A 25242-nucleotide genomic window follows, 5' to 3' on the forward strand; every position below is an offset into this window, starting at 1 on the left:
ACCAACCTCTCACTCGTGAAGTAAATAGAAGTGCGCAACATCCTCCGGCAACAAGCATCCGTCCAGCACGTCGTCATCTCAACCTGGAACGCGCTGTGCCTGCACACGTTCTGAAGGAAACAGCTGAGCGCCAATATATCGGCCTTGCTTTCCGGGTAAGGTAAGAAAAAACACGCTGCCTACGACGCACTTCGTATTAGGCCATGCCTCATTTGGGTTGTTGCTTTCATAACACAGAAGGGCCATTCGAACTCAATCATAAGTGAAAGTACAATGACGTCATATTAATAACGGAATGTACTGAACAGTAAATGTAATTTTTTTTTACATTTGCTTTCTGGGCCGAACAAGTTTACATTTAGGAATTTGGGTTGGAATTACACCGCGGAACGTATAAAAATAAAAATCTTAATTTTAAAGGAGGCCACTTACCGAGAGCGCATCTTTCGCAACGGCGTCTCAAGAGTTACGACACCGCTTCCAGAACCTCCCATCCAGCTCCCGGTTGCCGTTGAGGCCACCGTGGCTTGTCAAATAAACTACGCAACGACATTTTCACGGCAACACAAACAGGTCACGCCCATAGGAACACACCTCCGCTTTCTGATTGGACATTGAATCGAAATGCGTCGCACTCGTCACGTGCTTGTGACGTATGTGTTTACAAACAGGCAAAGAGCGGGCTGGATTTCACAAAGATGAAAAAGGGAAAGTACTCCTCACATACTTCCGCTTTTGCTATGGCTTCGTTTCCGGCTTTCCATTTGGGTCAAAGAGAGCGCAAGTGTACATCAACTTATTTCCCCGGAATATGAAGGAAAACAACAATTTAAATTATTTGCTTCCTCTTAATAATAGTTTAGCACGTTTCTTTCATCATTCTCTTGGATATTCTACTTTTGTCATTTTCTAATTTTGTCACGTCTTGTCCCCAATTTTGCTCTGTCTAGTTTGCCATAGTTTCTGCTCGCGTCGCCCCTCCCCTCCTGTGTCGCTTCAATGACTGTAATCGCGGTCACCTGCCTCGTGTTTCGTGTTTTGTATTTAAATCCTGTCTGCTTGTCATTCTTCTTAGGATCATTGTTGTTGTCGTACTGTCTTGCTGCCGTCATGTCCTGCTGTCTTTTTGTTTCACGTCCCGGTTACTAAGTCAATTTACTGTTTGTTAAGTCATGTCAGTTTGCCTTTTGAGTTCCCTTCAGTAAACCCTGGTCCAAACTGCATTTGGTCGCCCTGCTCCATCCGCTCCGTGACAATTTTGTCTAAATGTAAGAGGTAGCCATTTGAACCATTTAATTTTATTCTTGCATTTTCACGCGAGAGCGTCAAATGTATTTATTTTCAGTTGGACCCTTCATGAACAGCAGGGAGCGCCCTAACCTCACGTTCAAAGGTTACGTTCCTTCATTAGCATTTCTCTGGGTAAATGAATTGTTTTTCGTAATCAATACATCCATTTTCTTTACAGTTTTCCTTTATTCGGGTGGTGATCTTTGGGCCAGAGGCAGGACTGGACTGGGTACCAACCAACCCCGGGGCATATAAAAACAAATCCATCATCCTCACATTCACGCGATTACCCATATGAGCAATGTTGCGTCATCAATTAACCCGATGTGTCTCCCCCCCCTCAAACTTAGAGAAAAGTGACAAAAGCACATGAAAAAGTTGCAAACTGAAGGTGAGACACGCAAACACTCAACTTCAATATGAGGCCTTGTGCTTGTGGGGTTTAGGAGCATTTATCTATTTATTTTAGGAAGGAGATTAATCAGTTTGTGTCATAGATTTGTGTTCCCAGATCACCCCATATTCAAAGGACACTCAAATCACTTATTTGGTCCAAAGATGTGATGATTGGCGGTTCTCATATAGCACATAGCACTCAGCAGCCACTCAGCCATCTCTCGTAAATTCAAATTGTTGCTGTAATTTTTCATTGCGTATTTGTTGTGTGAGTATACAATTGTGTGCTGTGCAGAGATGTTGTAAATAATAATGTTTGTGAGTCCATCTGAATGAAGTCCAGATTGTGCTGTGTGTTGGACATCTTGGAATGGCTGGATGAAGACTCGTGGCCTTCCAAATTGTTTCCCCCTGCAGATGTTTGGAAATGCACAATAGCGGCGATGTGCATGAAACAGATGTAATATCACCCAGAGTTTCTGTTGTTTATCAATACTTTGGTGTCCGTGGATACAAAGAAATAGTTGTTGGATTTTCGACTCTTAATCAGTTTGTTATTCGTAACACAATTTCCCTCAGGATTAAATACTGCAAAGGATTACACAACAGAGAATCTTGAATCTCGTTAATCCAGGGTGCACACATTAATCATTTAGTCAGTTTGGTGTCACATAAGATACCATATTGGTGTAGCATGCATCAGTAGTTTGGCACATTTTTGGTAAAGCATGCTCCCTGATGAACAATTTATAAAGACAAGCAATGAACCCTAAAGTTAAAAAAGAAATGACAAAACGCAGAAGTTGTCATTGAGATTCAAAGGGGTAAAGCAGACTTTATTATGCGATCACATTTTCCTCATCAACAGGAAATGATGGAAGAAACGCAGGACTGCAAATGGTTTTCATTTAATATTGCAAATCATTTGTTCCTAAATGCCAACGTTTTAGGCTTATACTAACTGACATGCGTGCAGCCTTTGCATGAACTGGAAGAGGCTCACAAAGGCGGCCGCGCCTTCCAACCTAAGGGTCTTGTTCCAACCTTATATTCCCCTAATGTTATCTTAACGTAGAGGAGTTGAGAAGGGGCCTTCTTTGGCAAACAGAAACGAAACATGACGTATTTGGCAGCTGTTGCTACGCCGGGAGGAGGCACAGGACACAAAAAAGAACCAGCTGAGTTTTGTTGATAATCTGAGATTCCAGTCCACATGTGCTAGGCCGAGTTGGATGGACTGTAGGAGGGAAGAATGAGCAGGGAGGAGGTTGAAGGGTGGACTGAGCTCTGGGACCTTTGTGACGTTTTAAAAAAACATTTAAAGTGAGCAGATTTGGGGGGGGGGGGGGGGGGGGGGGTTCTCTGTCCACTGTTTTCATCCATCCATTCATGAGCATGGCTCCACTGCTGTAGGAAAATATTTCTCTTCTATCAGATTGTTCCAAAGGGAACAAAGAGATTGATCCCTAAATGCAGACTGCTTGAAGACAGTGCTTGGCCAGACTCCATTAGAGAGTAATGTCACAAATATGAGTACGCAGAGCCAATGGAATGAGACACAAACGCTGACATGGGCGGAGTCGGGCCGCTGGAGACGGCCTCATCTTGCACAGTTCAAGGTTGCATGTACTGCACATTCTTTCATGTTCACGGGGGATTTACACCTTTCAAATTTGTCCCATGTCAGGGCGTCTGATCTGCATATACAGTATTCATACGAACGTGCTTCTCGGTCTGGTGGTTCAGCTCTGGGGTGAGGTGGGAGGGTGTTGGAGTTGGCTGACTTGAAATTCACTTGGGATATGAAAGAAATAAGTCAGACGCCTGCGACACTGGCAGAACAAAACTTGTAAGTGTGTGTGTGTGTGTATATAGTATATGAAGGCAAGTTGGGAAACTAAGGACTGAGGTACTGTATATTTATATTGTGTGTGTATGTATGTGTGTGGGGGGGGGGGGGGGAGTGAGCTGGTGGAGTTTGTCACTCCCCCGCCTAAACAAATGTGTGATGTCATCATTTATACAAACCCACTGGTAATCCTATGGGCTTCAAGATTGTAAATACCAAGCATGTTAGAGAACTGATGTAAGTTTAGGCTTTGACAACTTCTTAGTGACCTATGTGCCTTTACGAGGTTTTGTTCTTGTTTGTTCATTTGTGGGAATCATAATTATTATTTGGCAGGAGATGAATCAATATGTAAAATAATAATAATAATTTAATCAGTGTGGAGTGAATGTTTCATCCAGTTTTACTCATATCGCAACAGGCAATCTTCAAGCTTCAATGAAGAGTTCCTTCGCGCGAGAAGAAAAACAAGCACATCATTAAAAAAAAACATTTATTTGATTGTTTTGATCTAATTTAAAAAGTCTGCTTGTGAAACAAAAAAGACTGGAATGTGAGTAAAAACATGATACATAATTAAATCGGGTCAAATTGTTTTCCAGTTTGACATTCAAAACAATAGTTTTCTTCTGTGTTGAAGCTCTTGCAACTAAAATGTAAAGTCACCACCATGTAATTTGTTGTCCTTGTTAAATGGGCCACGGCGTTCGTGTTTTCCAACAGCTTTCAAACTAAAACTAGCACATTGAAACAAAACAACAGACTTGCTCATAGCATTAAAAAAAAACAATTGCATCACACCGCTCATAAGAATACTGATAGAAAAAAAATAGTAGACACAATACAGTATAATCAATCGAAAATAACACTGATGAGTAGCTTTGCCAAGTTAGACATTTATACAGTCAGTTAATCTGGTGAATTTCAACCTGCCTCTTAAGGCACATTGGCAACGTGACTTGTGGTGAAAAATGATGAGGTTGAACTTCAGCGGAACAATATCTTTTGTACACGTTTACATTAGAATGGAAACTAGATCACACGAAGTCATGCATGCATACAGTTAGCCGTAGAAGCCAGCATGGAGTCGGGATGATGCTCACACACTTTCACACATCTACATGTTCAACAATTCAAGGGAGTAAAACTTTGTCACTGACTGAGGCACATGTGTGTATGTGTCGTATGTTCAAGTGGGAAGGGTGGAGCGCCCAACACGCCGGCTGATGGGTGTCGGCAGTGTGAAGCTGCTGCGGCTCTCACGGGACCCGGTGGAGGGTGAGTCATGCTAAAATGCATTCCGGCCCCGCCCGAAAGCGCTCGTCTCCCAACTCTAGCTCAAGTGCCGTCAACAAGTCAGGAAGTGAGCCGTCGTTAACATCCACCACTGCCACTTTCATCATTATCCGACTAGTTTTCCTGATGCTTGTTGCAGGACCCCGCCAAAGAAGGGAAGATAGGAGGAGATGGCTGTCCCGATGACTACATAGTTGGTTTTGAATTGGGTTTTGAATTCTGTGTGTGTATGTGTGTGTGTGTGCGTGTGTGAGGTTAAAGAGGGCTTCACATCTCAGTGTCTGCAGTCTTGGCGGCGGAGTGGCCATTGGTGGGAGGAGACTCGGTCTTGGCGGGTTCAGGAGTCTCCCCGTTCACGTTGGGTTTCTCTTGGGTTTCTGCCGGGGGGCTGAGCGGAGCCACGGACACGAGGGTGTTCCCCTGGTTCTCCTGATCCACTGGATAAGCCTCCTCTGCCTGCTAAGAGAGCAAAGAACATTAAACATTCCAAATTCATACGGTCATAGATTATTGTCAATATGATAAGTGGCTCTTTAATTGTGACACCACTAAAATATCAAACGGCTTTTGTCATGAATTAAGTATGCAAACTTCCACTTCACCACACTTGTCAAAGTTGGCGGAGGCGCATGCCACCGCAGTCTCACTCATCAAACTACTCACCAATTTGACTCCCTTGGCGCCAGTTCGACGTTGACATTTGCAGTAACCAGCAATAATGGCGGCGGCAACCAGCAGACCGGTGATCAGAATCCCCACGAATACCGAGCGCCCTGATGAGGATGAGGATGAGGACGTCGGTTGCTCCAAACTTGTCACTCCCAGCTGCAAATATAGAAGGGAATATTGCATATGAGACATTTGGATAGTTTTGGTGTGTCCAATGAGAAACACAAGCGGCAAGGCAAATCTGTTGACCAATAACCACAATGGGACCAAGGAGCAATTATGAAGTCTCGGTTAGTCTTATCGCCAAGCATTTTGTTCTCGCTTACCTGTTCTTTCAATTCCCCCTGGAGTGCTTCAACCAGAGTGTCTGGTTGGCCTTCACATGGAGAGAGAAAACAGATTTTAGCCAACATATAGCAGAATTACAAAAATGAAGTCTCTGCTAATTCATTCCATAAAAAGGTTACCCACCATCACTCCTGACCATTTGTATGTTATGTCCCTCCTGGTGGACCTTGATATGACAATTTTCAATGAAGCACTGGAGTTTGCTTTGTTCGAGGATGTGCTTCGTCTCGGTCTGAAAATGGAGAAATTAAATTGCAGATAAATTTCTGATTTGGATATTGGTTGAAGACTTCACTGTGACTTTTTGAGGTCCCTTGTTTGTGCAAATATCTTAAAAAATATTTACATTTGTTCCCCAGGGTGGATTTTGAGGCCAAAAGACAATCCCGGAATGTTCTCAGAGCACGAAGGCTCTTCTGTGCGTCACAAAAGTTGACCGCAGCTGTATGGAATACTTGCTGACTTTCCTCCGCCTAGTCCTGAATGATGATATCACCTCATCACGCAATCAAAACTTGGGATCGCTCTTCATTTTCTATAATGTGATCCAGCCGTCTCTCTGCTCCCAGGAGACGCTTGTGAGCAAACCCCGACTCGCAACTAATTGGGATGGAGCCTGCAGCTGCACAATCCAGATTTTGTGAGGCATGGAGGAGAAAAATGAATGAGGGCTGAATTTGTGATCACTCCCATGGAAGCCACGCTCTTCTCCATCTGTCTGTGTCACATGTGGAGGATCACGCGTCTCTTGCACTCAGTTTGGCCTACTGGACTCTCGGTTTATGAGGAATTTGAAGTTCAGCAGGATGCAGTAGCCACTGATGCAATGCTCCACACCAGGGGGTTACAACTGGTTTTGTCCAAGGGACCACCAATATAACCAAGAAGCAACTCGGGGACCACTGCTTTGGCGGAATATTATTTTGTTTTGCAACAAAGGAGGATGGACCTGCATGTCTATTTGGGGAATCTCAGCTACATTTGACATAATTTAGATGGGTAGATGATTCACATACTAATTAGCTGGAAAATGAATAAAGTCTAGACGATAAATCTATTATATTTTTTTAAATGTTACAATTGTTTTCCTTTTCCAATTTTGCGGACCACCTGCATTACCGCCACGGACCACTAGAGGGCCGCGGACCACCAGTTGCTCTACACCTGTGATTTATGGTTTAACAGTTTTTTAGAGAAATAGTTCCTGGAGTAAACTCATTCATCTGCTCTTCTTTTATTACATGCTTCATGACCAAACCATTCTTTGGCAGCTTAGTCCATGTTTAGCTTTAAGTTGAATGCAGCAGATGACTTCTTCAGCTGAGCATGTCCAACCTTGAGAATGTTTCAGTAAAGACCCAAATTGGGGTCAACCGTTCACGTCTATGCAGCTGGATGCACATCTGAAAAGTGCCGTTCATCCTGAATAGCTTATTATTTTCCTGTGTCATATGACTGGAATCCATTGAAAATGTCATATGGCATCAAGCAATAACCTGTGATCAAATATTACGTCTATTTTTGCTCATAATGTGCCCTGTGCCTTGTCTATAAATCATCCGAATGTTTCGAAGAATCAACTGCTTATCAGATTCACCCCAGAACATGACATCACATGCTGTGACCTTTTCATTTGTTGGCATGTAATGAGAGTCAGACCGCTTTCTCTCCTCCTCACAAAATAAAACAATGAACAAAAAAAAACCATTTTAATCTTAAATTCAAAGAAGCTTAGGGAAAGTTAAGAGCTAAAAAAGAACCGCACCCGTGCACCTCCTCCTTTTGCCTTATGGACACCAGACCAAGACAGGAAATATTAGTCCTTTTTCAGGCCAATGATTTACAATGCCTGAGAAATTTCCAAGAAATGCCTTGCAAAGGCTTCCGTTTTATAAGTGTTCCTGCATGAAACAAAAAGGGTTGATATGATGTATAGCAAAACCTCATCTGATGTCTCAAATGATTATTTAATTTGTATTGGGAAAGAAATGAGTGCAGTGTACCCACACAGTCAGTATAGGTGACCATAGCCTTGACAGCTTTACTCTCGTCAATGTCCTCCTTCCCGACACACACTACCATGGGCTGTAGAGACAAGAAGTGACATGAGATGACATCGTCCACAAAAGTTTTAAACACATCTCTTCAGATATGCGTTCACCTTTGCTGTAATGCGGTCAGACGAATCGTACGACTTCACGACTGCTGTGTCATCATCGCCAGGAGTGCTAACCGTGGTGCCCGAGGCGCCACCATCTTGGTTGTCAGCAGTCTCTGAGGAAGGCGTAGTTGCAGCAGCTGCATCGTGGGCTCCTTCTGCCACCGGAACGGCGCCTGAATCTGGAGCAGCAGTGGTCTCTGCCTGGGCATCCGAGTCCATTGCCATAGTCGTGACTGAGAGAACATGGATAAGTTCATTCATGCAGGCAAATGCATTTTTCCATCTAGTTTTGCTGCTTGTTCAGTGTCACTGGTGAGTTGAAATTTCAACTGCACAGTAGTTCATATTTATAGTTATCATAATGCTTTACTTGGTCTTACTGGTTCCATTACAGTACCATATGAAATCTGGAACCATTAGAGCAGCAAAAGACAAAAACATGCTCATATGAATTCGTTTCAAAAGGACACATTCGATTTTTGTTATTGGTTCCAGTTTCACAATTGCCACATCCGGACCCCTACCGTCACTGTTATCTGCGGCCGGATCGCTTGCCGGTGTGGCTGTTACGAGATCATCTTGGCCCACGACACCATCTGCAAATTTAGAGAAAGAACAGCAGCTTTAAAATTCGGCGTGACTGACAAACTTGAGGCACAATCTTCAGACATTGTTACTGCTGTAAACACTGGATTGCCTGTGGAATGTGGAGTGATGGTATAATCTGTGTGGCGTGGTAAACCAGAATTCTGGCGTGAGTGTTCTCAAACTAATCAAAAGACACGTATAGACCTTGGTACCTGTGTCAACAAACAGTCAAAAGGTCATAACCTATTTGTTCTTCATCTGGGCATCGTTTGAAATAGCGCAGGGATTAAGTTGAATGGTGCAAAGACAGTGTGGAAGGAGCTGTTTTTCCCTCCATAGGACAAATATTATCTTCTCCAAATTATTTTCTCATCATTACTGCCACACTGAGCCCATATAAAAATGCAAGTAATTTGTGTCTACCCTCACAGACCTTCAAGTTGTCACATGGAAGCCTGAAGTCTATCCCATCTGATTGTGAGCACTGGGATTCCCCCTGGCCTGATCACCAGTCCATCATAGGCACGACACACACAGATTCACATTCAGACTCATATTCACACCCATATACATGTTCTACTAAGATAAATGCAGTCACTGGTGGAGCTGAGGGGGCAGCAGGGAGGCACCACCCATCCCTTAAAATATGCTTCGACCTCCCAGGAGCCAGGTCAGATAATTGACTTTTGTCAGGAAACAAAAATCCTATCTCCACCGGTGAATACAGTACTTGGTATGATGCAGACCACACGCACGATGGTCACTATTGGCAACATGAAGCAGATTTCCCGAGCTACGTGAAGCTCCCAGCCTGTCTTTTTTGATGTGGCATGCCACCAACCATAAGTAGAAGAGAGGATGCAGTGAAGACCCATGATAGTGTGTGGAAGCTTTCATGCAACCATTTTATTTTGTCTTGACAAAATAATAATGGAGTGATGGTACATTTGTCATAGGAGAACCAGAGTTTTGCTTTTACACTAACCCAAATGGTGTGTGGCAGTGAGATAAATACAGCAGGGTTCAGTGCAACAGGACTAAACAACCCTGGTGTGTGTGTGTGGGCCCTACCTCCCAAACACGCCCTTCTGCACTTTTCAGCTCCTCGATACCTTTTTTTAATCCCAAATAACCAAATCTAACAGTGAATAATTAAAAGACATCCTCAAATTAGACTAGTAAAAACTGTTCAAATATTTAAAAGAAGATGAATTTTAAAAGTGACCACCAATTGCAATTTTAGTAAAGAAAGAATTTGTCCGCGGGCCACATAAAATGATGTGGCGGCCCGTATCTGACCCCCGGGCCTTGAGTTTGATACTTGTGGTTTAAAGGTCTTTTTCAAAGAGCTGATACTTGCTGTTACTCAAGTGTAAGCTGATGTCACACTAAAATTATTTTGTCCCTATTAGTAATAATATTAGTAAAAGCACTAAGGTTTGAAATAATGGTGACCTGTGACTTTTGTATGCTAACGCCCATGACACATCACAGCTTGTTTGACATTCCATAGATGCACATAAACAAAAAGAAAACCTAGCTTCCACATGGATATTACTCATTTTCCTTTCTTTTCTACTACCCTCACACAAAATCCAGGGTGGGAAACCTCATGGAAATTCCCGCAAAAACAAATACTGTCACACTCGATTAAAGGGCTGCTCTGAAAGACTATCGGGGACACCATCAGCATTTTGCACGTGGTGTCAAGAGAAAAGCCAACTTCCTCTCTGAGGGCATTGGGTCGGGCAGTTTGGACTTGGGGTGGGAAAGGTGAGGCAGCAGAAAACTGAGAAAGCTCTGACTTCATGCACAAGGGAGAAGCGTGAGCAACTTTAAGGATTTTGGATTTGACCTCCACCCAGACAATATCGAGACAACGCCCTGGCTCTCTTTTCTGTGCCACACCCCGTGTTGCTTCCAGATGTCCAGAGAAGACCCTTGAGACGACCTTCCATGTCGGCCTGTAAATACTTCCTCAACTATACTATGTCAGGAATCAATTGTATATAACCATCAAGGTCATGTTGGTCAGCTTTTCATTTGGGTTCCTTCAAGTATCAAATAACCAAAACGGGTGAATCAAGTGAAACCCACAGTAGCATCTTCACATCCTCTTTTGAATGACCAATCAGTCAGAAAGCAAAGAGTTTTTGTGTTACACGATAAATCAAATAGAACCCGTAATTCATCCCGTTTTAGAGGCTGCAACCACTACATGTTTTGAACTCGCCTCTCAAATAAAGCTGCCAGTCTCTAAAATGATTGTTGGTTAGCTTTACTCAGAAAGACAATATGTTTGACCACAACATGAGAATCCGGGGTTCCTAACAATTATATTTTACCGCAAGTGGTTGTCTGCTTGATGTGTCTGCCTAGCAACTAAAAGGTCCAAAAATGATGTGAATCTTTCAGAGCGGATCTCTGCCAAGGCCAAACAACTGTCCTGTACGGGTCACAGTGATAAGTGAAGGAAAAAGATGTGCTCATCACACATTACCAAAATGATGTCATTTTGGGTTTTTTTGGTCTATTTCACAATTTTCACAAGGTTTTTGAAAAATATTAGTGAGAAACCTTAGCTAGCATGCATCGTGACGAGTTAGCTAGCATACATTAAAATTGAGTTTTGAGAAGTATTTGTAGAACAAAATGTTTCCTACAAATGACAATTTTAATTTAATCTTTTTCAAGATTATTATAGAAAAAAACTATTTTTCAAGATAGGAAACCATTTCTAGAGTTGTCCTATTAGCATGAACAGCAGTATGACTTTTGTGATAATCTAATAAAATGCTGTGTGAGTACTGATGGTTAAACCAATAAATACCAGAGCACATTTTTAGGGTGCTCATTGCACCCCCATTACTGAACTCGTCACTACCCAACATCTTGGCACACTATGAAAAAAAGATTCCTTAAATACTCAAACACCATTTGAATACATGAATTGACAACTGCTTTTTTTCGCAGACAGAAGGTTGGTAAAAGTTGACTTTTCCACCCAGTCCACACCCCTGGTGTTTTTAAACCAAACATAAGACCGTTTGGAGTTGGGGGAGTGGTGGGGGATGAATGAAAGGAATTAACAACAGGTTTTGGAATGTATCCATGCACATCCTTGGGCAGGATGTGTCTGTCACAGCACTCCCACAGCCACGGGGTGACCTGCCGAGGCAAAAACTGTGTGGGCAACAGATAACGCTTTACTCATATTCATAAGTACAATTTCATGGCCTTGAAAATGATTTGTGTGTCGATTTTTCCTATTTGAGAATGTTCCTACAGACCCGCTTGACTGTAATCATGGCAATACAGTTTTGTTCAAATAATTTTTTTTTTCTTGGTTCTACCAAAATAAGCTTCTAAAGTCCAAAGTCAGACCCGAACCCCTAAGAAAGATATGAAAGTAAAGTGTTTTTATTTTTATATAAAATTATTCAACCCCCATACTTCACTCATTAAATTATCGCCAGAAATTCAAAACCAGCCTCTGTCCAATTTGTAAGAGGACAAGAAAGTGGAAACGCCAGCTGTGTCAGAGTCGGCAGATGTGTGCGTGGACTGCTCCGTTCCAGCTGCTGCTCTTACATGAAACTAAGTTGGCGGGGGTGGTGAAGGTTGTAAAAAGACTCACAGACCCATAACGTGGAAGGATCAGGTTGGGGATATGATTGTGGCTCTCAAGCTATTACAAGGAAAGGGGGGGGGACTACAGAAGAAAAACTTTCTAAAGCACATATGGAGGTCATACAGTGAGTATTTATAAGCTGGTAACCAATCTGAGCACCTTGTGTCGTCTTGGGGGGAAAAAAAATGTGCTTGGCCAGTCTCATTAAAAACTTTCCTCCCCTGAGGTAAGCCATCTTTGCTTTGCAAAGATAACCCTGCCCCAGTCAGTATTAAGTGGAGATGACAGACTTCCTTTTCGTTGCTTCGCTGACTGACTGTAAGCTCAGTCATGGTGTTGGCTGTCCCACCAAATTGTACCCCCAAAGTTGAGGTGAAACACGAGAAGAGAACGTTGTGTTGCTCTCTATTTGTCTTTACACTGCTTAAATCATGTGGTTGTGCTGCAGGGTGCTTGGGGAACAAAGAACAATAAGGCTCACCGGGACTGCAGTAATTGGAACAGGAAAGTTTAACCTTTATCGCAAAGTCTGCTATTCATTAGGCTTGTTTGACTGGGTAAATGTTGTTATTAGATGATTTACTTCTCCAAGTCAGACTTTTCCTGAATGACCATGAGCTGGCTGTGATGGAGGATTTTTATTTTTTGATAGTAAATACGTTTTGAGCTGGCATCACATGAACAAAGGAGATTGTCACATCTGCAAAGGCTGACGGATGAGGTAACAGAATGGACACTGATGGCTGGCACCATTTGTTTTATTGGGTTTGAGTTTTAACATGTTTAGCTCGCCGCAAGCGATGGCTTTGGGATAATTGGCACATTAACGGCGCACAGACTCCACGTTAAATTACTTTGCTGGATCAGGCTGGAACTTTGGGTCCAAGCAAATCCACACCCCTGGCCTGACTTCAGATTGCAAAGGCTTATAACATAACAGACCCACGCCCTTCTGCATCTGACGCAAAGTTAACAATCAAAACAATTGAGCCAAAAGAATGTTAGTCAAGAGCAATGGTCTCATAAATTCAATAGTAATAATTTTTAGAAATTCACTGACTGAGACTCAAAACGTTTTCACATTTGACTCGATGGTGTCATGATCAAATGATGATGGGACGATAGATGCGTTGAGAAATAAATACATACATAATTGAGAGTCATATTTTCTCTTATATATTATTGTGTACAGCTTCATTTTGAAAGGCCAATGCAACTACCAATTTCATTCAGTTTTGTGTCATCTGAGTGTCCGTGGCTTACACCATCTTGCATGGTCACATGATACGCATTCCCAGCACAAAGGACATACTGATCACTGGCAAGGGTATGCTAAAAGAATCACATGTGCTGCACACTTTGGAAATTCCCAACCCTCAGCCAATATCTTGGAACGGCGAGGTTCATTCAAATACTGATTGTCACCGCTTGCCTTCGACCTTGACTTCATTATAAAAGAGCGAGCTGTGGAAGATGATCAGCAGAACATGGTTCACCCCCACATCCTTCAACAGTTTGGGTTTTCCCCCTAAAAAAATGTAACGCTAAAGGAGGGGTCGAATGACATCATCCAAAACTGCCTTCAATTCTCCTACAAACTGCATAACTATGGAATGAGAGTTTTGCGATCCGCCCATCTGTGTGTTGGAGTCATGTTTGCGTGAGTAAACACAATCACGCTCAGCAATCAAGTTTACTACAATGTCCGCCAACTGAAGATGTGGAGCTACTTGGAGTTGTTTGTTCTCGTGTGATTTAGTTTTCTGAATGTACTTCGTGGTCGAGTCAGTCCGAGAGATGCATGCTCGCTGCTTCTTTTTTGGGAACACAACAAAGTGATGTTCAAAATGAGTTGGTCAGCTGCCTCGCCCTTGAGGAGCTGATGACATCACCGCTACTAAATTTAATGTGGATTCAATTAAACCTCCTGATCTGCAGCAGATTAGCGGCAAAGAAGTCGCTTAACTTCAATTTAGACTGTGACCTCAAACACCAAGCCGGCCTTTGAAGCACTCTTGTTGATACCAAATAAATTGTTTTGATTTTTTTTTTTTCGTGTCACACGCGCTTGCCTATTGGCATGTTCACACTGGGCTGCCAAATAAAGCCCAGTGACAACAACGTTTCAGGTCTGTGTGATGGTAGCGTCAGCAAAGAATGGAGGCTGGAATGTACTGGTATATGTAAATTGAATTCAGATACGCGGCTGATGTAGCCAGTACAAGTCATTCTCCAAACGAGCAGCATGTTTAACCATCTCGTAGTCTTTTTCCTCTTCAAAGTTGTCCCTGAGCTATTTTCATCACTCTGGCAGACTGGTCAAGAACACACCAGATTTCACACAGTCTTTGAACTTAGACACGTTGAAATTTGGAGAGGCATGAAAGCCATGTAGTCATCACTATGCAATTAGTATTAAGCCCCTCACACACATGCCGCAAGCATGCACACGCCGCACGCAAGGGCACCACAGGAGACAAAGTATAATTATTCTCCTGAGCAGACTCTTTGTGTCTGGGTCCACCATTCTGCCAAACATCTTCACAAACCATACAATGTTTCCCCAAAAAAACGTCTTACTAACACTTTAACTACTTCAGTAGATCCTTTTTACACTCTGTAGCTGTGTTACAAACCATATCTGCTTAGAGGTTCAGTGCCTTACTCACAAAAGCAAAACAAAACAAAATCCAGAATTCAATTTAAACAAATTAAGGTTGGTCGCCAAGGCAACAGAATGTGAATCAAAATAAAGAGAACATAAACCCAAAATCCACATGAGTGAATGACAAGAGAAACAGAAGGAAGTGACATTCATGTAAATAGAATCAAAAAGGTACATTTTAAAATGAAATATTGTAATGAGTAACTTACTGCATAGCAGTACTGTGCAGAGCACCAGGACGATAGAGATGCCGTTCATCCTCCACATGGTCAGAGTGGGACGGGAGCACATGCAGGGGGTGATATTCTGAGTGAGCGAAGGGGCAGGGAGATGGGCGTTTGCTGTGAGGTCTGAGGAAGCAGGACAGACTAGAAGATGAAGTTTGCCTTGTGGTGTCGCTCTTTATATGCCCTCCTCCCTCCCTCCCTCTCTCTCTCTTTCTACAATTGTGTGCTCTGTCCACACCCTTATTCAGTTGGGCTATTTCCCCTCAGCTCAACCGTCCCTGCTTCCGCCAGTGAACCCGCGAGATATTGGGTATATGTCCCAGATGAGCTTCAGACATAAATTAAGTTTGGTCAGAACCTCACATTTTTTTAAGAACAGAACATCCCCAGTGGTGCATTTGTAGAACTATGGACTTATCAATAATGGTGAGGTTGATCCTAGCAGCTAGGCAGTTCATGCAAAATTGTGGCAACCTCTATCATTTAAGTTGCCCATCCCTGATCTAGAACCTGTGGATTCTTTTTAGGCTTTCGGAGTCACACCGAAAAAAACAGCATATTGCAACCAGGACTAAACTTACAGTGCCACCACAGGCGTAGCCAGATGTTTTTTTCTTTAAATATGCATAAATTCTAAATTAATTGTGGTTTAGTATCAAGGTGTCTAAGAATACTGCATTCATATAAAAATTGGAGAAAAGTCACAGGTGACAATGTCTTGCCCTCGGTGAGGGAGTGGCCAGAGTGACAATGGGTGGCCATGGCCACCACATGGCTCCGGCCCTGTACCACTAAGTTGGCAAAATCGCAATGTGCCAAGTCTTATGATTTATACAATAATCAATGTGTTTTTTTTTTTTAAAGATTGAGAAGCAAAAAGTTAAGGACATCATGAGTATTTTTTTAAAGAATTTAAAAAAAATGACATCAAGTTAGTATGTGTAGAATTTTGAGGATTTTTTTTTTTTGTAATAACAAAATGAGGAAAATAGTTTTTAAATATCTTTTTCTGTACTTTATGCTTATTCAGTACCAGCTGTGTCGTCTCCTTTTTTCCTTGGTGTTTTCACCATCCTTTTGTCCTCTAATTAGTCAGAGTACATTTAAGTCTTTGTTCATTCCTAGTTGGGTTCTCATCAGTTGCTGCGGGGTATGTGGAGTACATGCTTGTTCTTTTTGTTGTTCTTTTTTTCTTTAACTTGTGACCATCCACAATTTGTTGCTGGCTGCTGTTGTTGTTGTTTTTACACACTAAAAGTTCTTCCTGTCTAATCTCCTGGCTCCTGTTCCTGCAGATGGGTCCACCTTTTTATCACTTCCACCACACCATGCATCCTGACAAAATAGCTACAACTCCTGTTTCCAAACAAGTTATTTTTGGGTGGCAACACGTTAGCATTAGCTGACTACGTACAGAGTTTGTATAAAAGTCATTTTAGAGCCAATGAAAATTTCAGCAAATGGCGTCATTGGACAGTGATGGCTTATGAGGCTCCCGAAGCAACAAGACAGCAATGTTGGGAACACACCCCAGAATCTTATTTTGTTTCAAGGCCGCTTCCGCTTATATGTGGACACTTTTTAAATACTGTAAGAAAAAGTTCAGCGCTCATATGTAAAAAGAAGCACAAAAAAACTTGGCATGTAAAAGCTCATACTGTCTCGCACAACACTCGCCATGGATTTTACTGACAGCAGTTAGATGAATTACAGTTTATGGTGAGTCACCCATTGAGTGTACGTTACAATTACTATAGCAGTATAGACACGCTTTGCTAATGCATGCACACAAATAAAGAATCACACTTATTGCATGATTGCGCCACATCAGCAGCTAGCATGTGACAAATGTTTACGTGAGCTCTGCTGCAGGCACGGGGTGCAGGGTGTTCACCATTCATGTTCGCACAGATGTTTTGTTCCTGATATTCTGGCAGACCACATCTGGAAGCACTGCCAGACCCCCCCCCCCCCCTTCTCCACACACCCCGCTGCCTTTTTTTAAGAACAGCCTAGAGTCTAACAAAGCAACCATATGAGTCACATCAAACTGGTGTCTGGAAACCAAACCCTGATTTTAAATGCTTTACGCGTAATTTGAAAATGTTTACATTTTGCTAAAACATGAATGTAACTTGACTTGTTAGTTCAAATATAACACTTTGCTGATACTTTGCGGAGAACATGAGTGTGAGGGTACAAAGAATTCCATTCAGGGGTTTCTTGTGGACGAGGTATTTTCTTCAATGTAGTACCAATGCTAACAACTCACTGCAGTATTAGGTAAAAATTATACTTGACTGCTTCTTCGTCCGTCAATAATGTCAGTAAAGAAATATGACTTATGCTTATAGTTGTTATATGAGAGGTGACTTGAAAAGCAGACCTCAAGCAAACTGGACTGAAGGAAGAACACTACCATCCAAATATGGACTGGACTGTCAAAGATCAAAAATTAATATAAACCAGTTCAGGGCAGAAAGTTGTATAGTCTTAATAAAACGACTACTTGAGATGTTAATGAATATATATTTATCATGGTACATTGCAAATAACTGTGAACACTCCAACAAAATAATTTTGTCTCAGTTTAACAGACCTCAAACTGCATTGTGTGTCGAGTGTTCCGCACCCGAGGGAAAGCTGTGTGTGTGCATTGGGCGGTACTAGCTTGGATGGCGCCAAACCTAGTTGCGTCCTAATTTTATTTGAAGAGACTTGTTATTGTTGTTGTTCAAAACACTTGAGAACACCTTTAAAAAAATGAGCAGGTCACCTTACTTTAATATGTATTGAATGGCCATTGACTCATGCTAATTTATGTTACTCTAATTAATTTTAATTTCTCTCTAAAACATTCATCGTCTTTTTCAATAATTATTTTGAAAATTGACATCTAGAAAAAAAATCAAATAGGAGAAGCATGCAAAGATTTTCGAATTAGGTTTTCTTTTACAGTACACCACAATAGTGAAATTACAGTTTTAGCTGAATCTACATTTTTCAAGTAGCTTGGGCAACACGGCAAACCTGTTCTGTTTATAGGCATCTACACATCAAAACAATATCAATATTTATTCAATACAACTATTGTCACATCATTAACCACTATCATTTAAATATCCACAATGCCAAAAACCTCTAAGTACATATATATAAAAAGGAAAGCTTGCATTCACTCACTCGGGGCAATCTGGGTGGGGTCATCTTAGTAACTCCCTCCTCCTTCCATATCCTAGGGTCATCATGCCTGGAGAGTTTGGGTCACACACCACATTCTTATCCACCAAGAAATGTTACAGCTCTCAACTGCACTTCCACAATTTTAAAAATTGTCCCCACTAAAATGGGAACCATTTAGAACATGTTCCTATCAGTAATCCCTTCTGTTGCAATGTCACGATGACAAAACTTCCTGTCCGATTATCATCGTGCTCGATTTCATTCAGTCGAATGTGGTGACAAGTTTTAACGAGTAATGTGCGTTTTCCCAGCAGGGGTCTCAGTGACCATTTGACTGAAGGAGAGACAAAGACGTTTGATACACTTCTACATGAGGTCCTCCTCCTCCCCACCCTCATCATCCTGTTGACTTAGCCATCGATCACCACTCCTGCATCCAGTTCCTCTTCTGTTTCCTGCTTTTCTCCTCCAGTGTGACACATCTACGCAGAAAGGCCTCGCTGTGACCCCAAGTCCCTGGAAGGCAAACATGGAAATGTATTTACATTCCTCGTTGACCTTGTGGCTGGAGCTGCGGCCGTGTGAAGTGCCAGTGTCCCACTGTGGCCACGCTCTGCATTTGCGGGAGGTGTGTGGAAAGAGTTGTTGAATCTGGAATATGTACGGAAAAATCTGATCACGCCAACCATCCTGTTATCTTTTCTTATTATTTCCTAGTGAAAAGGACCCCTCTGCTTTGTTGAAATGGGTTGATTAGGTTTGGTTTCATATGGGGGGAAATAAAGTCAGAAAATATGCGTTGATGTAAACAGTATACTTAAAACTATACGTGACTATTTTTACATCGATTGTGTATATCGTATATTGGGATAAGGTGTTTTCACATCGACGGTTTATTTGCAATTGTTTAGTTTAAAAAAAAAAACTAGAATTTAGCACTATCACTGACCGATATGCTCACCAACTTTTGATTCCATTATTGGCTCTGTCGTTATTTTCCAAAGTCAAAACACATGTTCACAAATGTCTTATTTCGATTAAACACAAATGATCAGCAGTCTGCTTTCATGAAGGACTGCAAAAATCTGAAATCAGAGGATCTTGACAACTTGAAAATAAACAATGGCTAGAAACAATTACTCAATAATAAAATAGTTGATTAGATTGATAATAATTGGTTGTTGATGAATCAAACCTCGAATTAAAACGTTTTACCCTTTCCCAATCCAAAAGGACTAATTGAGGAAAAAAATGACAATTTTGACATAAAACCGCATAAACTAAGTCGATTAGTCATGTGGGTCTTAAATTCCGGGATACTTGCAAAAGTAATCACAGGACCAAGTTGCTTGGAGATATTCGTATAGCCTCAACCTTAGTCTATGATTTTCTTTCTAATCTCTGCTTCGCTGGTTCACGTTTGGTGTGCTTCAAGGCGTTCTGACAGTCACAAAAGAAATACAACACAATAAATCAGCGCGGTACTTTCATTCCAACTTCTTAAATACGGGAGGGAGAAAAAAGTAATCCACAAACAACCTCTTTTATTGACTCAGAGACATGTTTTTAAAACACAGAGAGCAACACCCCAAATTCCTTTTGCATCCTCAGAGACGTCCCTTCTTAAGGGAGACAATACTGCGCATAAAAGATCCAGTCTGACGTAGGACACAAATGATGGCAAAGTCACATAAAATCGTTTTGGAGTGCTTTGTACACAAATTGGTTCTGATTAGTTCGAGGTTGCACACGTTGAAGTGATTCATGCTCAAAGATAAAATGGTTATAAAGTGGTGACGAATTCTCAACCACAATCCGCAGATGTTATAAATCCTTTCCAGCGATTTCGTCACAGGCCCTATTGATGTATTGACGCTGACGTGCAGAGAATCAGAACAAAGCAAGACAAATTCAAATGAGATTTTGTTACAAATAAGTCTATCTTGCAAAGCATTACATTGTCGTTTAAGTATATAAAGCTTGTGGTTTGCAGCTCTAAATCTTCTCTTGCGTGCTTATTCTCGATTGTAGTCTAAAATAAATGAATGAACACGAGATGGCGATGTCAGGCCAGGCCAGACTTTTGAAACTCCCTACCTCTTGGAAAATGTCTACGTGACACAACGCTGCCCCCTTGTGGCGATTAAAAAAACAATCAGTGGCAAAAGGATGAACTCAAACCATGAACAGAAATACAAAGTCCAAATCATGATGAGTTGACATGACCACCAAAAAACAATAGCAAGCAGTACATGGTGAAATAAAATAATAATAAACAATGTAAATTCAATAAACCAATAAAAACTCTGATTTAAAAATCACACACATTTTTTTCACAATTTAAGAAATTAAAATCTTGGGCAAGTGGATAGAAAGTGTTTCATGAAAACATTAAGAAATACTCAAATACGATCACATATTTTGTGCGTGTGTTACATTATTCATGCTTACGAAAAGCACGCTTGACATTTGAATTCGGTCGCTCATACTTGAGCAATAAATAAAATAAACGTTGATGGCGGATTGCACCTTCACTTGGGAACCAGCCCACGGGATTGTGGGTAAATTGTAAGATTGTGAGGACTGCAAGAAGCAGTGCGAGTGGCCGACTGCTTGCTTGATCTTGGTCGACTAAAGGATGAAAGTCATGAGAAAGAGTGAAATGAATTAACTATTATAATTAACTAGAGTGTGTTTCTTTGACCTACCCAGACTTTGGTTTCCTGATGCTTCCACTTGTACTGGCGACAGGTGAAAGGCTACTATCAAACCTCGATGCATCCACTTCCAGATCCTCCTCATCCTTCAGAGCATCCTTCAAAGCTGCCACCACCTTTGGGGCGATTACTGGCTGCTGGTAGTTTTTGGTGGTACGAGACGGGAGATCCATTTCGAGCAAGAGGATGTTTTCAGCCTGACAATGTGACAAAAGCCAAAGCAGGTACATGAGGGAGAAATTTGTTTGAGTTGTGTTGAAAAAACATAAGGATTGAAAGAGAGGTGTAAAGTACAGTTACTTTGTATCTCATATCAAGGCTGAGCATCATGACCATGCGGGCATGGTGACTCAGAGGTCTTCTGAATCCAATGGCAGACTGAGGCCTGTTCATCATCCGAGGATCACTGAGCACATATGTGTCGCTATAAGCTAAACAGTTGATAAAGTGAAGACTGTGTATTGCATCATGGGACTTACTGCTCAATGCGTGTGATGGGATTCATCTTCCAGTATTCATCCTCTTCGTCAAAATAAGCTCTGGTGATTACTTTCTTCTTGTCTTCTGGTGGAATAAAATTATCAATCATCTGAGCCCTAAAAGAAGAAAACAATCAAACATGGACCATGAGGAAAAAAAGACTTCAGCATCATGCAACGTCACGAGTCCAAGTATGCATGAGGACGAACATAATTGGTCCATACTTGAGTTTTAGGTCCCGGGTAAGTTCATTTTGGGTCTGTTCTAGCTGCTGGCGCGCACTGATGTGTGCCTCCTGGATGTCATGGATTTCTGCCTTCACAGCCTCCAGTTTGGCAAACAACTGAAGGGCAAGATCAAACGCAGGACTCCTCAATTGCACAGATTTCACAAACAAGAAAGTAGAACCATATAGTAACTTAATATACCTTTTTCACTTTCTTGGTTTTAATGTCAACTTCCTGCTGAAGAGAAGAGTAGGTCTCCTTTAGCTCCAGATTCTCCTCGTCTCGACTTTCCACCTGCTGACGCATCTCTCGCTCTCTCGATTTCTAGAAAAACAAAGGGGTTGTTTCTGTTGATAAAAGGAGATGCTCGTGTACACGTCGACCGAAAACGTCTGGACTGAGAAGATGCAAGGTCGGAAGAATTGAATTTTTAACTCGTGAGGTAGTCATACGTACCTGTTCATCAATTTCTAGTCTTTTCAACTCCAGCATCCTCTGCTGCTCGTTCGTATGATCCACAATGTTCTTCCCCCCAACAAGTAGTTTACTCTCCATTGTCTGCAAGGCAAAAAAACAGGTGTCCTTTATTTTTGTGACAAATGACTAATTTGGGTACATATTAAATTTATAACTGGCATCAAATACACTCTTGACTCCATTGTGAAAGAAACATGGCATTCTGATGAATGTTGATTTTGTGGAATCAATCTCTGGGGGCGGTCATTTTGTCACATTCTGTCAACTGAAATTGACATCATCTGTGAATATTACCTTAATTTTGGTTGCCAGAAGCTCTCCCTCCTTCTGCTCCCTTTTCAGGTCAGCCATTTTCTTCTCCTTCTCTTGAAGTAGTTGAACTTTCTCCTCTGCCACCAGGCTGTGATCCTCCATGATGGCATTTCTCTCTCTCTCCAGCATTTCCTGCTGCTCCCGCCAATAATCCCTTTTGTTGTCCTCGTTGTCGTCATCATCTGCATTCTGCCCTTCCAGATCCTCACCAGCCCTCCTCTTTCTCCTCCTGCTTTTCCTTCCAGTACGCATGGCCAGTTGTGCCTTCAGTCTTACAATCTCCTCCTGAAATTTCCTGAGCTGCGCATCTTTGGGGTCCTCATTGATGCACGGTGTGTTCTTGATGTTCTTTGCTCTGCTGGAGTAGTGCAGTGTGGTTAAAGTCTCTTCCACGTTGTAAGATGCCGGGCCAATGTTGGCGACCATGACAGTGCGAGCGTTGCCTCCAAGAGAGTCCTGCAAAAGTCGGGTGAGTTTAGAATCTCTGTAAGGGATGTGGCTGCTCTTACCGTCCACCAGAGCCGATATGACATTCCCTAAGGCAGAAAGTGACAGGTTGATTTTGGTAGCTTCTTTCAGCCGCTCCCCCTGAGCCCCGGTCTTGGTCTGCCTTTCACTACCGGCTAAATCCACCAGATTGAGTTTGCCAACTCGGATGTGGTTCTCCCCATCCGGCCCCAGTTCACTGCATTCTACAGTGATGACAAAGATGGCGTGAGAACGGGAGCTGTATTCGTTCATGTTGGTCGAGCCCACTGAGCGATTCTGATTGCCCACGTTCATAATATTTTCAATCTCCTCTTTACTCCTGGTGACAAAGGAGGACAGATTTTTCACATAAACACCCATGTCCGGCCTTTCTCTCAGCTCAAGTTGCCGCGATTGGTCCTTGGAAAGTAAATCTCGGATCTCTTCTTGATAAATCTCCAGATACGATGCTCGCACCAGGTACTGCTGATTCTGAGATCTTGAAATGTGAGTGAAGATGTGGTCAAATGAGTTGGGGATAACTCCTCTCCTTTCTGGATCATTTCTTGTACCTTCCATGGTGTATGTTTTCCCTGTGCCGGTTTGTCCATAAGCAAAGATGGTTCCATTAAATCCTTGGAGAACAGAATCCACAAGCGGCCTAAAGCTTTCATTGTAGAGTTCGATTTGCTTTGACTTCCAGTTGTAGACCGAATCAAACGTAAAGACTTTTGAGGACTTGCAAGATGAAGAGTCTCTCGGGTTCTTGACAATAATTTGTCTCAATTTGACATCAACTGAGACCACACTGTCAAACGTGGCCGCCCGTTCTTTCTCATTCATAGGACGACAACGCACCACTACTTTTATAGACTCCGAGTTAGTGGACATTTTGAACGGAGGGGATGGTCAACACGTGCAGGTTAGCAAGCTGTATCATATGCCCTGCTAGTGAAATCTCACCAGCCAGAAAGCACAGATCAGAACCTGCTGAAGAAACAAAGAAAACTTGTCATATGTAAAAACTGTTATTAGCAACAGTCAAGCTAAAATAATAATAATAATAATAATAATAATAATAATAATAATAATAATAATAATAATAATAATAATAATAATAATAATAATAATAATAATAATATTAATAATAATAATAATAATAATAAAACAGCAAAGATGGTCTTGGTGTCACTACAATCAACAAATTGCTCACTGAGTCAGTGTATCATATCATACATTTTGTCCAAATTCTATATTTTGCCTTTTTTTAACCATAAACTTCATGGTGTTAAATGGAGCAATTCCAAGCGACCTCAACATATAAAACTTACTCTATGGTTTTACCACTTGGGACCAATTACTTGGACTTTTTCTATGGTCCCAGAGTACACTTTGGAAAATGTAAGGCCTATAATTAACATTTTGGTGAGAGATTTTTTTAGTAGATGGGTCACACGGTACATACACACAGACAAACGATGCATGCACACTATCTTGCGTTGAGCTTTACAACGCACTAATAAATAATTTGGCTAACACAAAATTTGAAACTTACCTGAACGTGTAGGTAAACTTGTACTGCTTTTAGTCTATATTTGCGTGTCATTGTTTATTATTCGCACAAAATTTTAAAAGTAACCGGCAATAAACCTTCCCAACAAGGTTTACGTTGTCCGCAATCTATCACGTGACCCCATAGGTATTTGGCCATTCATTTGACGAAACCAGTCAACCGTGTCAAATGTTATCGCGGCCGTTTCTGACGTTCGGCTTTCTTTCTAAAAAAACGTCAGGACATCAGCGTTGTTACTTGTTACTATAGCAACACCGACGGGGGGGGGGGGGGGGGCTTCGACTCTTAGTTACAGCGAAATGTACATTTAAAATGTACAATTTAAAAAGCTGATTCACTGATCACTTTCGGTTTGAATCCCCAACTTCAGGAACGATAGATAAGCTAGATAATGTTTTTTTTTTTCTTGTGGGGATAAAGTATGTGCCCGTTTGAGTAAAGTTTTTATTTTATTACCCCCAACAAGTAATTGGAACACTAATATTTCAGCATCAACACAACTAACAGGAACTATAGTTCTATAAGGAGACTACGTCTAGTCTCTTTCAATGATAAGCTTCTGCTTGCCACTTTTCTTATTGTCATTTCATCAATTTAGTAGTAGTACTTGTAGTAGTTCTAGTTCATAGTAATGTAATTGTGATTCAACTTAGAGCAGCTCCTACACACTAGTTTGTTTTGAACA

The 25242-nt window shown here is 41.6% G+C and overlaps 2 protein-coding genes and 1 long non-coding RNA gene across 6 annotated transcripts; 1 reads left to right on the top strand and 2 right to left on the bottom strand.

Moving 5' to 3' along the window:
- Positions 1 to 25: 25 nt before the first annotated feature.
- LOC133167177 (uncharacterized) lies at positions 26 to 7515 on the top strand. 4 transcript variants are annotated; one of them, XR_009717927.1, is made up of 6 exons: positions 26 to 160; positions 421 to 1268; positions 1346 to 1393; positions 1469 to 1519; positions 1641 to 1681; positions 4730 to 5392. It is a non-coding gene; the product is annotated as an uncharacterized LOC133167177 (long non-coding RNA). The 4 variants fall into 4 exon arrangements; XR_009717928.1 differs by lacking the exon at positions 26 to 160 and adding an exon at positions 6208 to 7515 and having other exon boundaries at positions 1126 to 1268; positions 4730 to 4813; XR_009717926.1 differs by lacking the exon at positions 26 to 160 and adding an exon at positions 6208 to 6905 and having other exon boundaries at positions 1126 to 1268; positions 4730 to 5790.
- On the bottom strand, positions 4012 to 15286 carry cd34 (CD34 molecule). The gene is made up of 8 exons (XM_061297765.1): positions 15103 to 15286; positions 8534 to 8605; positions 8010 to 8242; positions 7856 to 7933; positions 5972 to 6080; positions 5827 to 5876; positions 5495 to 5656; positions 4012 to 5287 (listed from the first exon to the last, which is right to left on the bottom strand). The coding sequence occupies exons 1-8, from the start codon at positions 15182 to 15184 to the stop codon at positions 5099 to 5101; spliced, it is 975 nt and encodes a 324-aa protein (XP_061153749.1). The 5' UTR covers positions 15185 to 15286; the 3' UTR covers positions 4012 to 5098.
- Positions 15287 to 19895: 4609 nt separating this feature from the next.
- On the bottom strand, positions 19896 to 24037 carry LOC133148161 (kinesin-like protein KIF3B). The gene is made up of 8 exons (XM_061271379.1): positions 22499 to 24037; positions 22184 to 22285; positions 21929 to 22051; positions 21725 to 21843; positions 21500 to 21616; positions 21321 to 21426; positions 21012 to 21217; positions 19896 to 20934 (listed from the first exon to the last, which is right to left on the bottom strand). Exons 1-8 carry the CDS (start codon positions 23873 to 23875, stop codon positions 20835 to 20837), a joined length of 2250 nt encoding a protein of 749 aa, XP_061127363.1. The 5' UTR covers positions 23876 to 24037; the 3' UTR covers positions 19896 to 20834.
- Positions 24038 to 25242: the final 1205 nt, after the last annotated feature.

This window comes from Syngnathus typhle, linkage group LG2 (assembly GCF_033458585.1).
Source record: "Syngnathus typhle isolate RoL2023-S1 ecotype Sweden linkage group LG2, RoL_Styp_1.0, whole genome shotgun sequence".
Lineage (NCBI taxonomy): Eukaryota > Metazoa > Chordata > Actinopteri > Syngnathiformes > Syngnathidae > Syngnathus > Syngnathus typhle.

Excerpts from the sequence above, each read along its gene's own strand:
- cd34 (XM_061297765.1), bottom strand. The coding sequence starts at position 15,184 with ATGTGCTCCCGTCCCACTCTGACCATGTGGAGGATGAACGGCATCTCT. Across the intron at positions 5,877-5,971 it reads ACAAATGGTCAGGAGTGATG|GCCAACCAGACACTCTGGTT; the intron begins GTGGGTAACCTT and ends CTCCATGTGAAG. Across the intron at positions 5,657-5,826 it reads AGGGGGAATTGAAAGAACAG|CTGGGAGTGACAAGTTTGGA; the intron begins GTAAGCGAGAAC and ends CTATATTTGCAG.
- LOC133148161 (XM_061271379.1), bottom strand. The coding sequence starts at position 23,875 with ATGTCCACTAACTCGGAGTCTATAAAAGTAGTGGTGCGTTGTCGTCCT. Across the intron at positions 21,617-21,724 it reads ACCCGGGACCTAAAACTCAA|GGCTCAGATGATTGATAATT; the intron begins GTATGGACCAAT and ends TTCTTCTTTTAG. Across the intron at positions 21,427-21,499 it reads CCCATCACACGCATTGAGCA|TGATCCTCGGATGATGAACA; the intron begins GTAAGTCCCATG and ends ATATGTGCTCAG.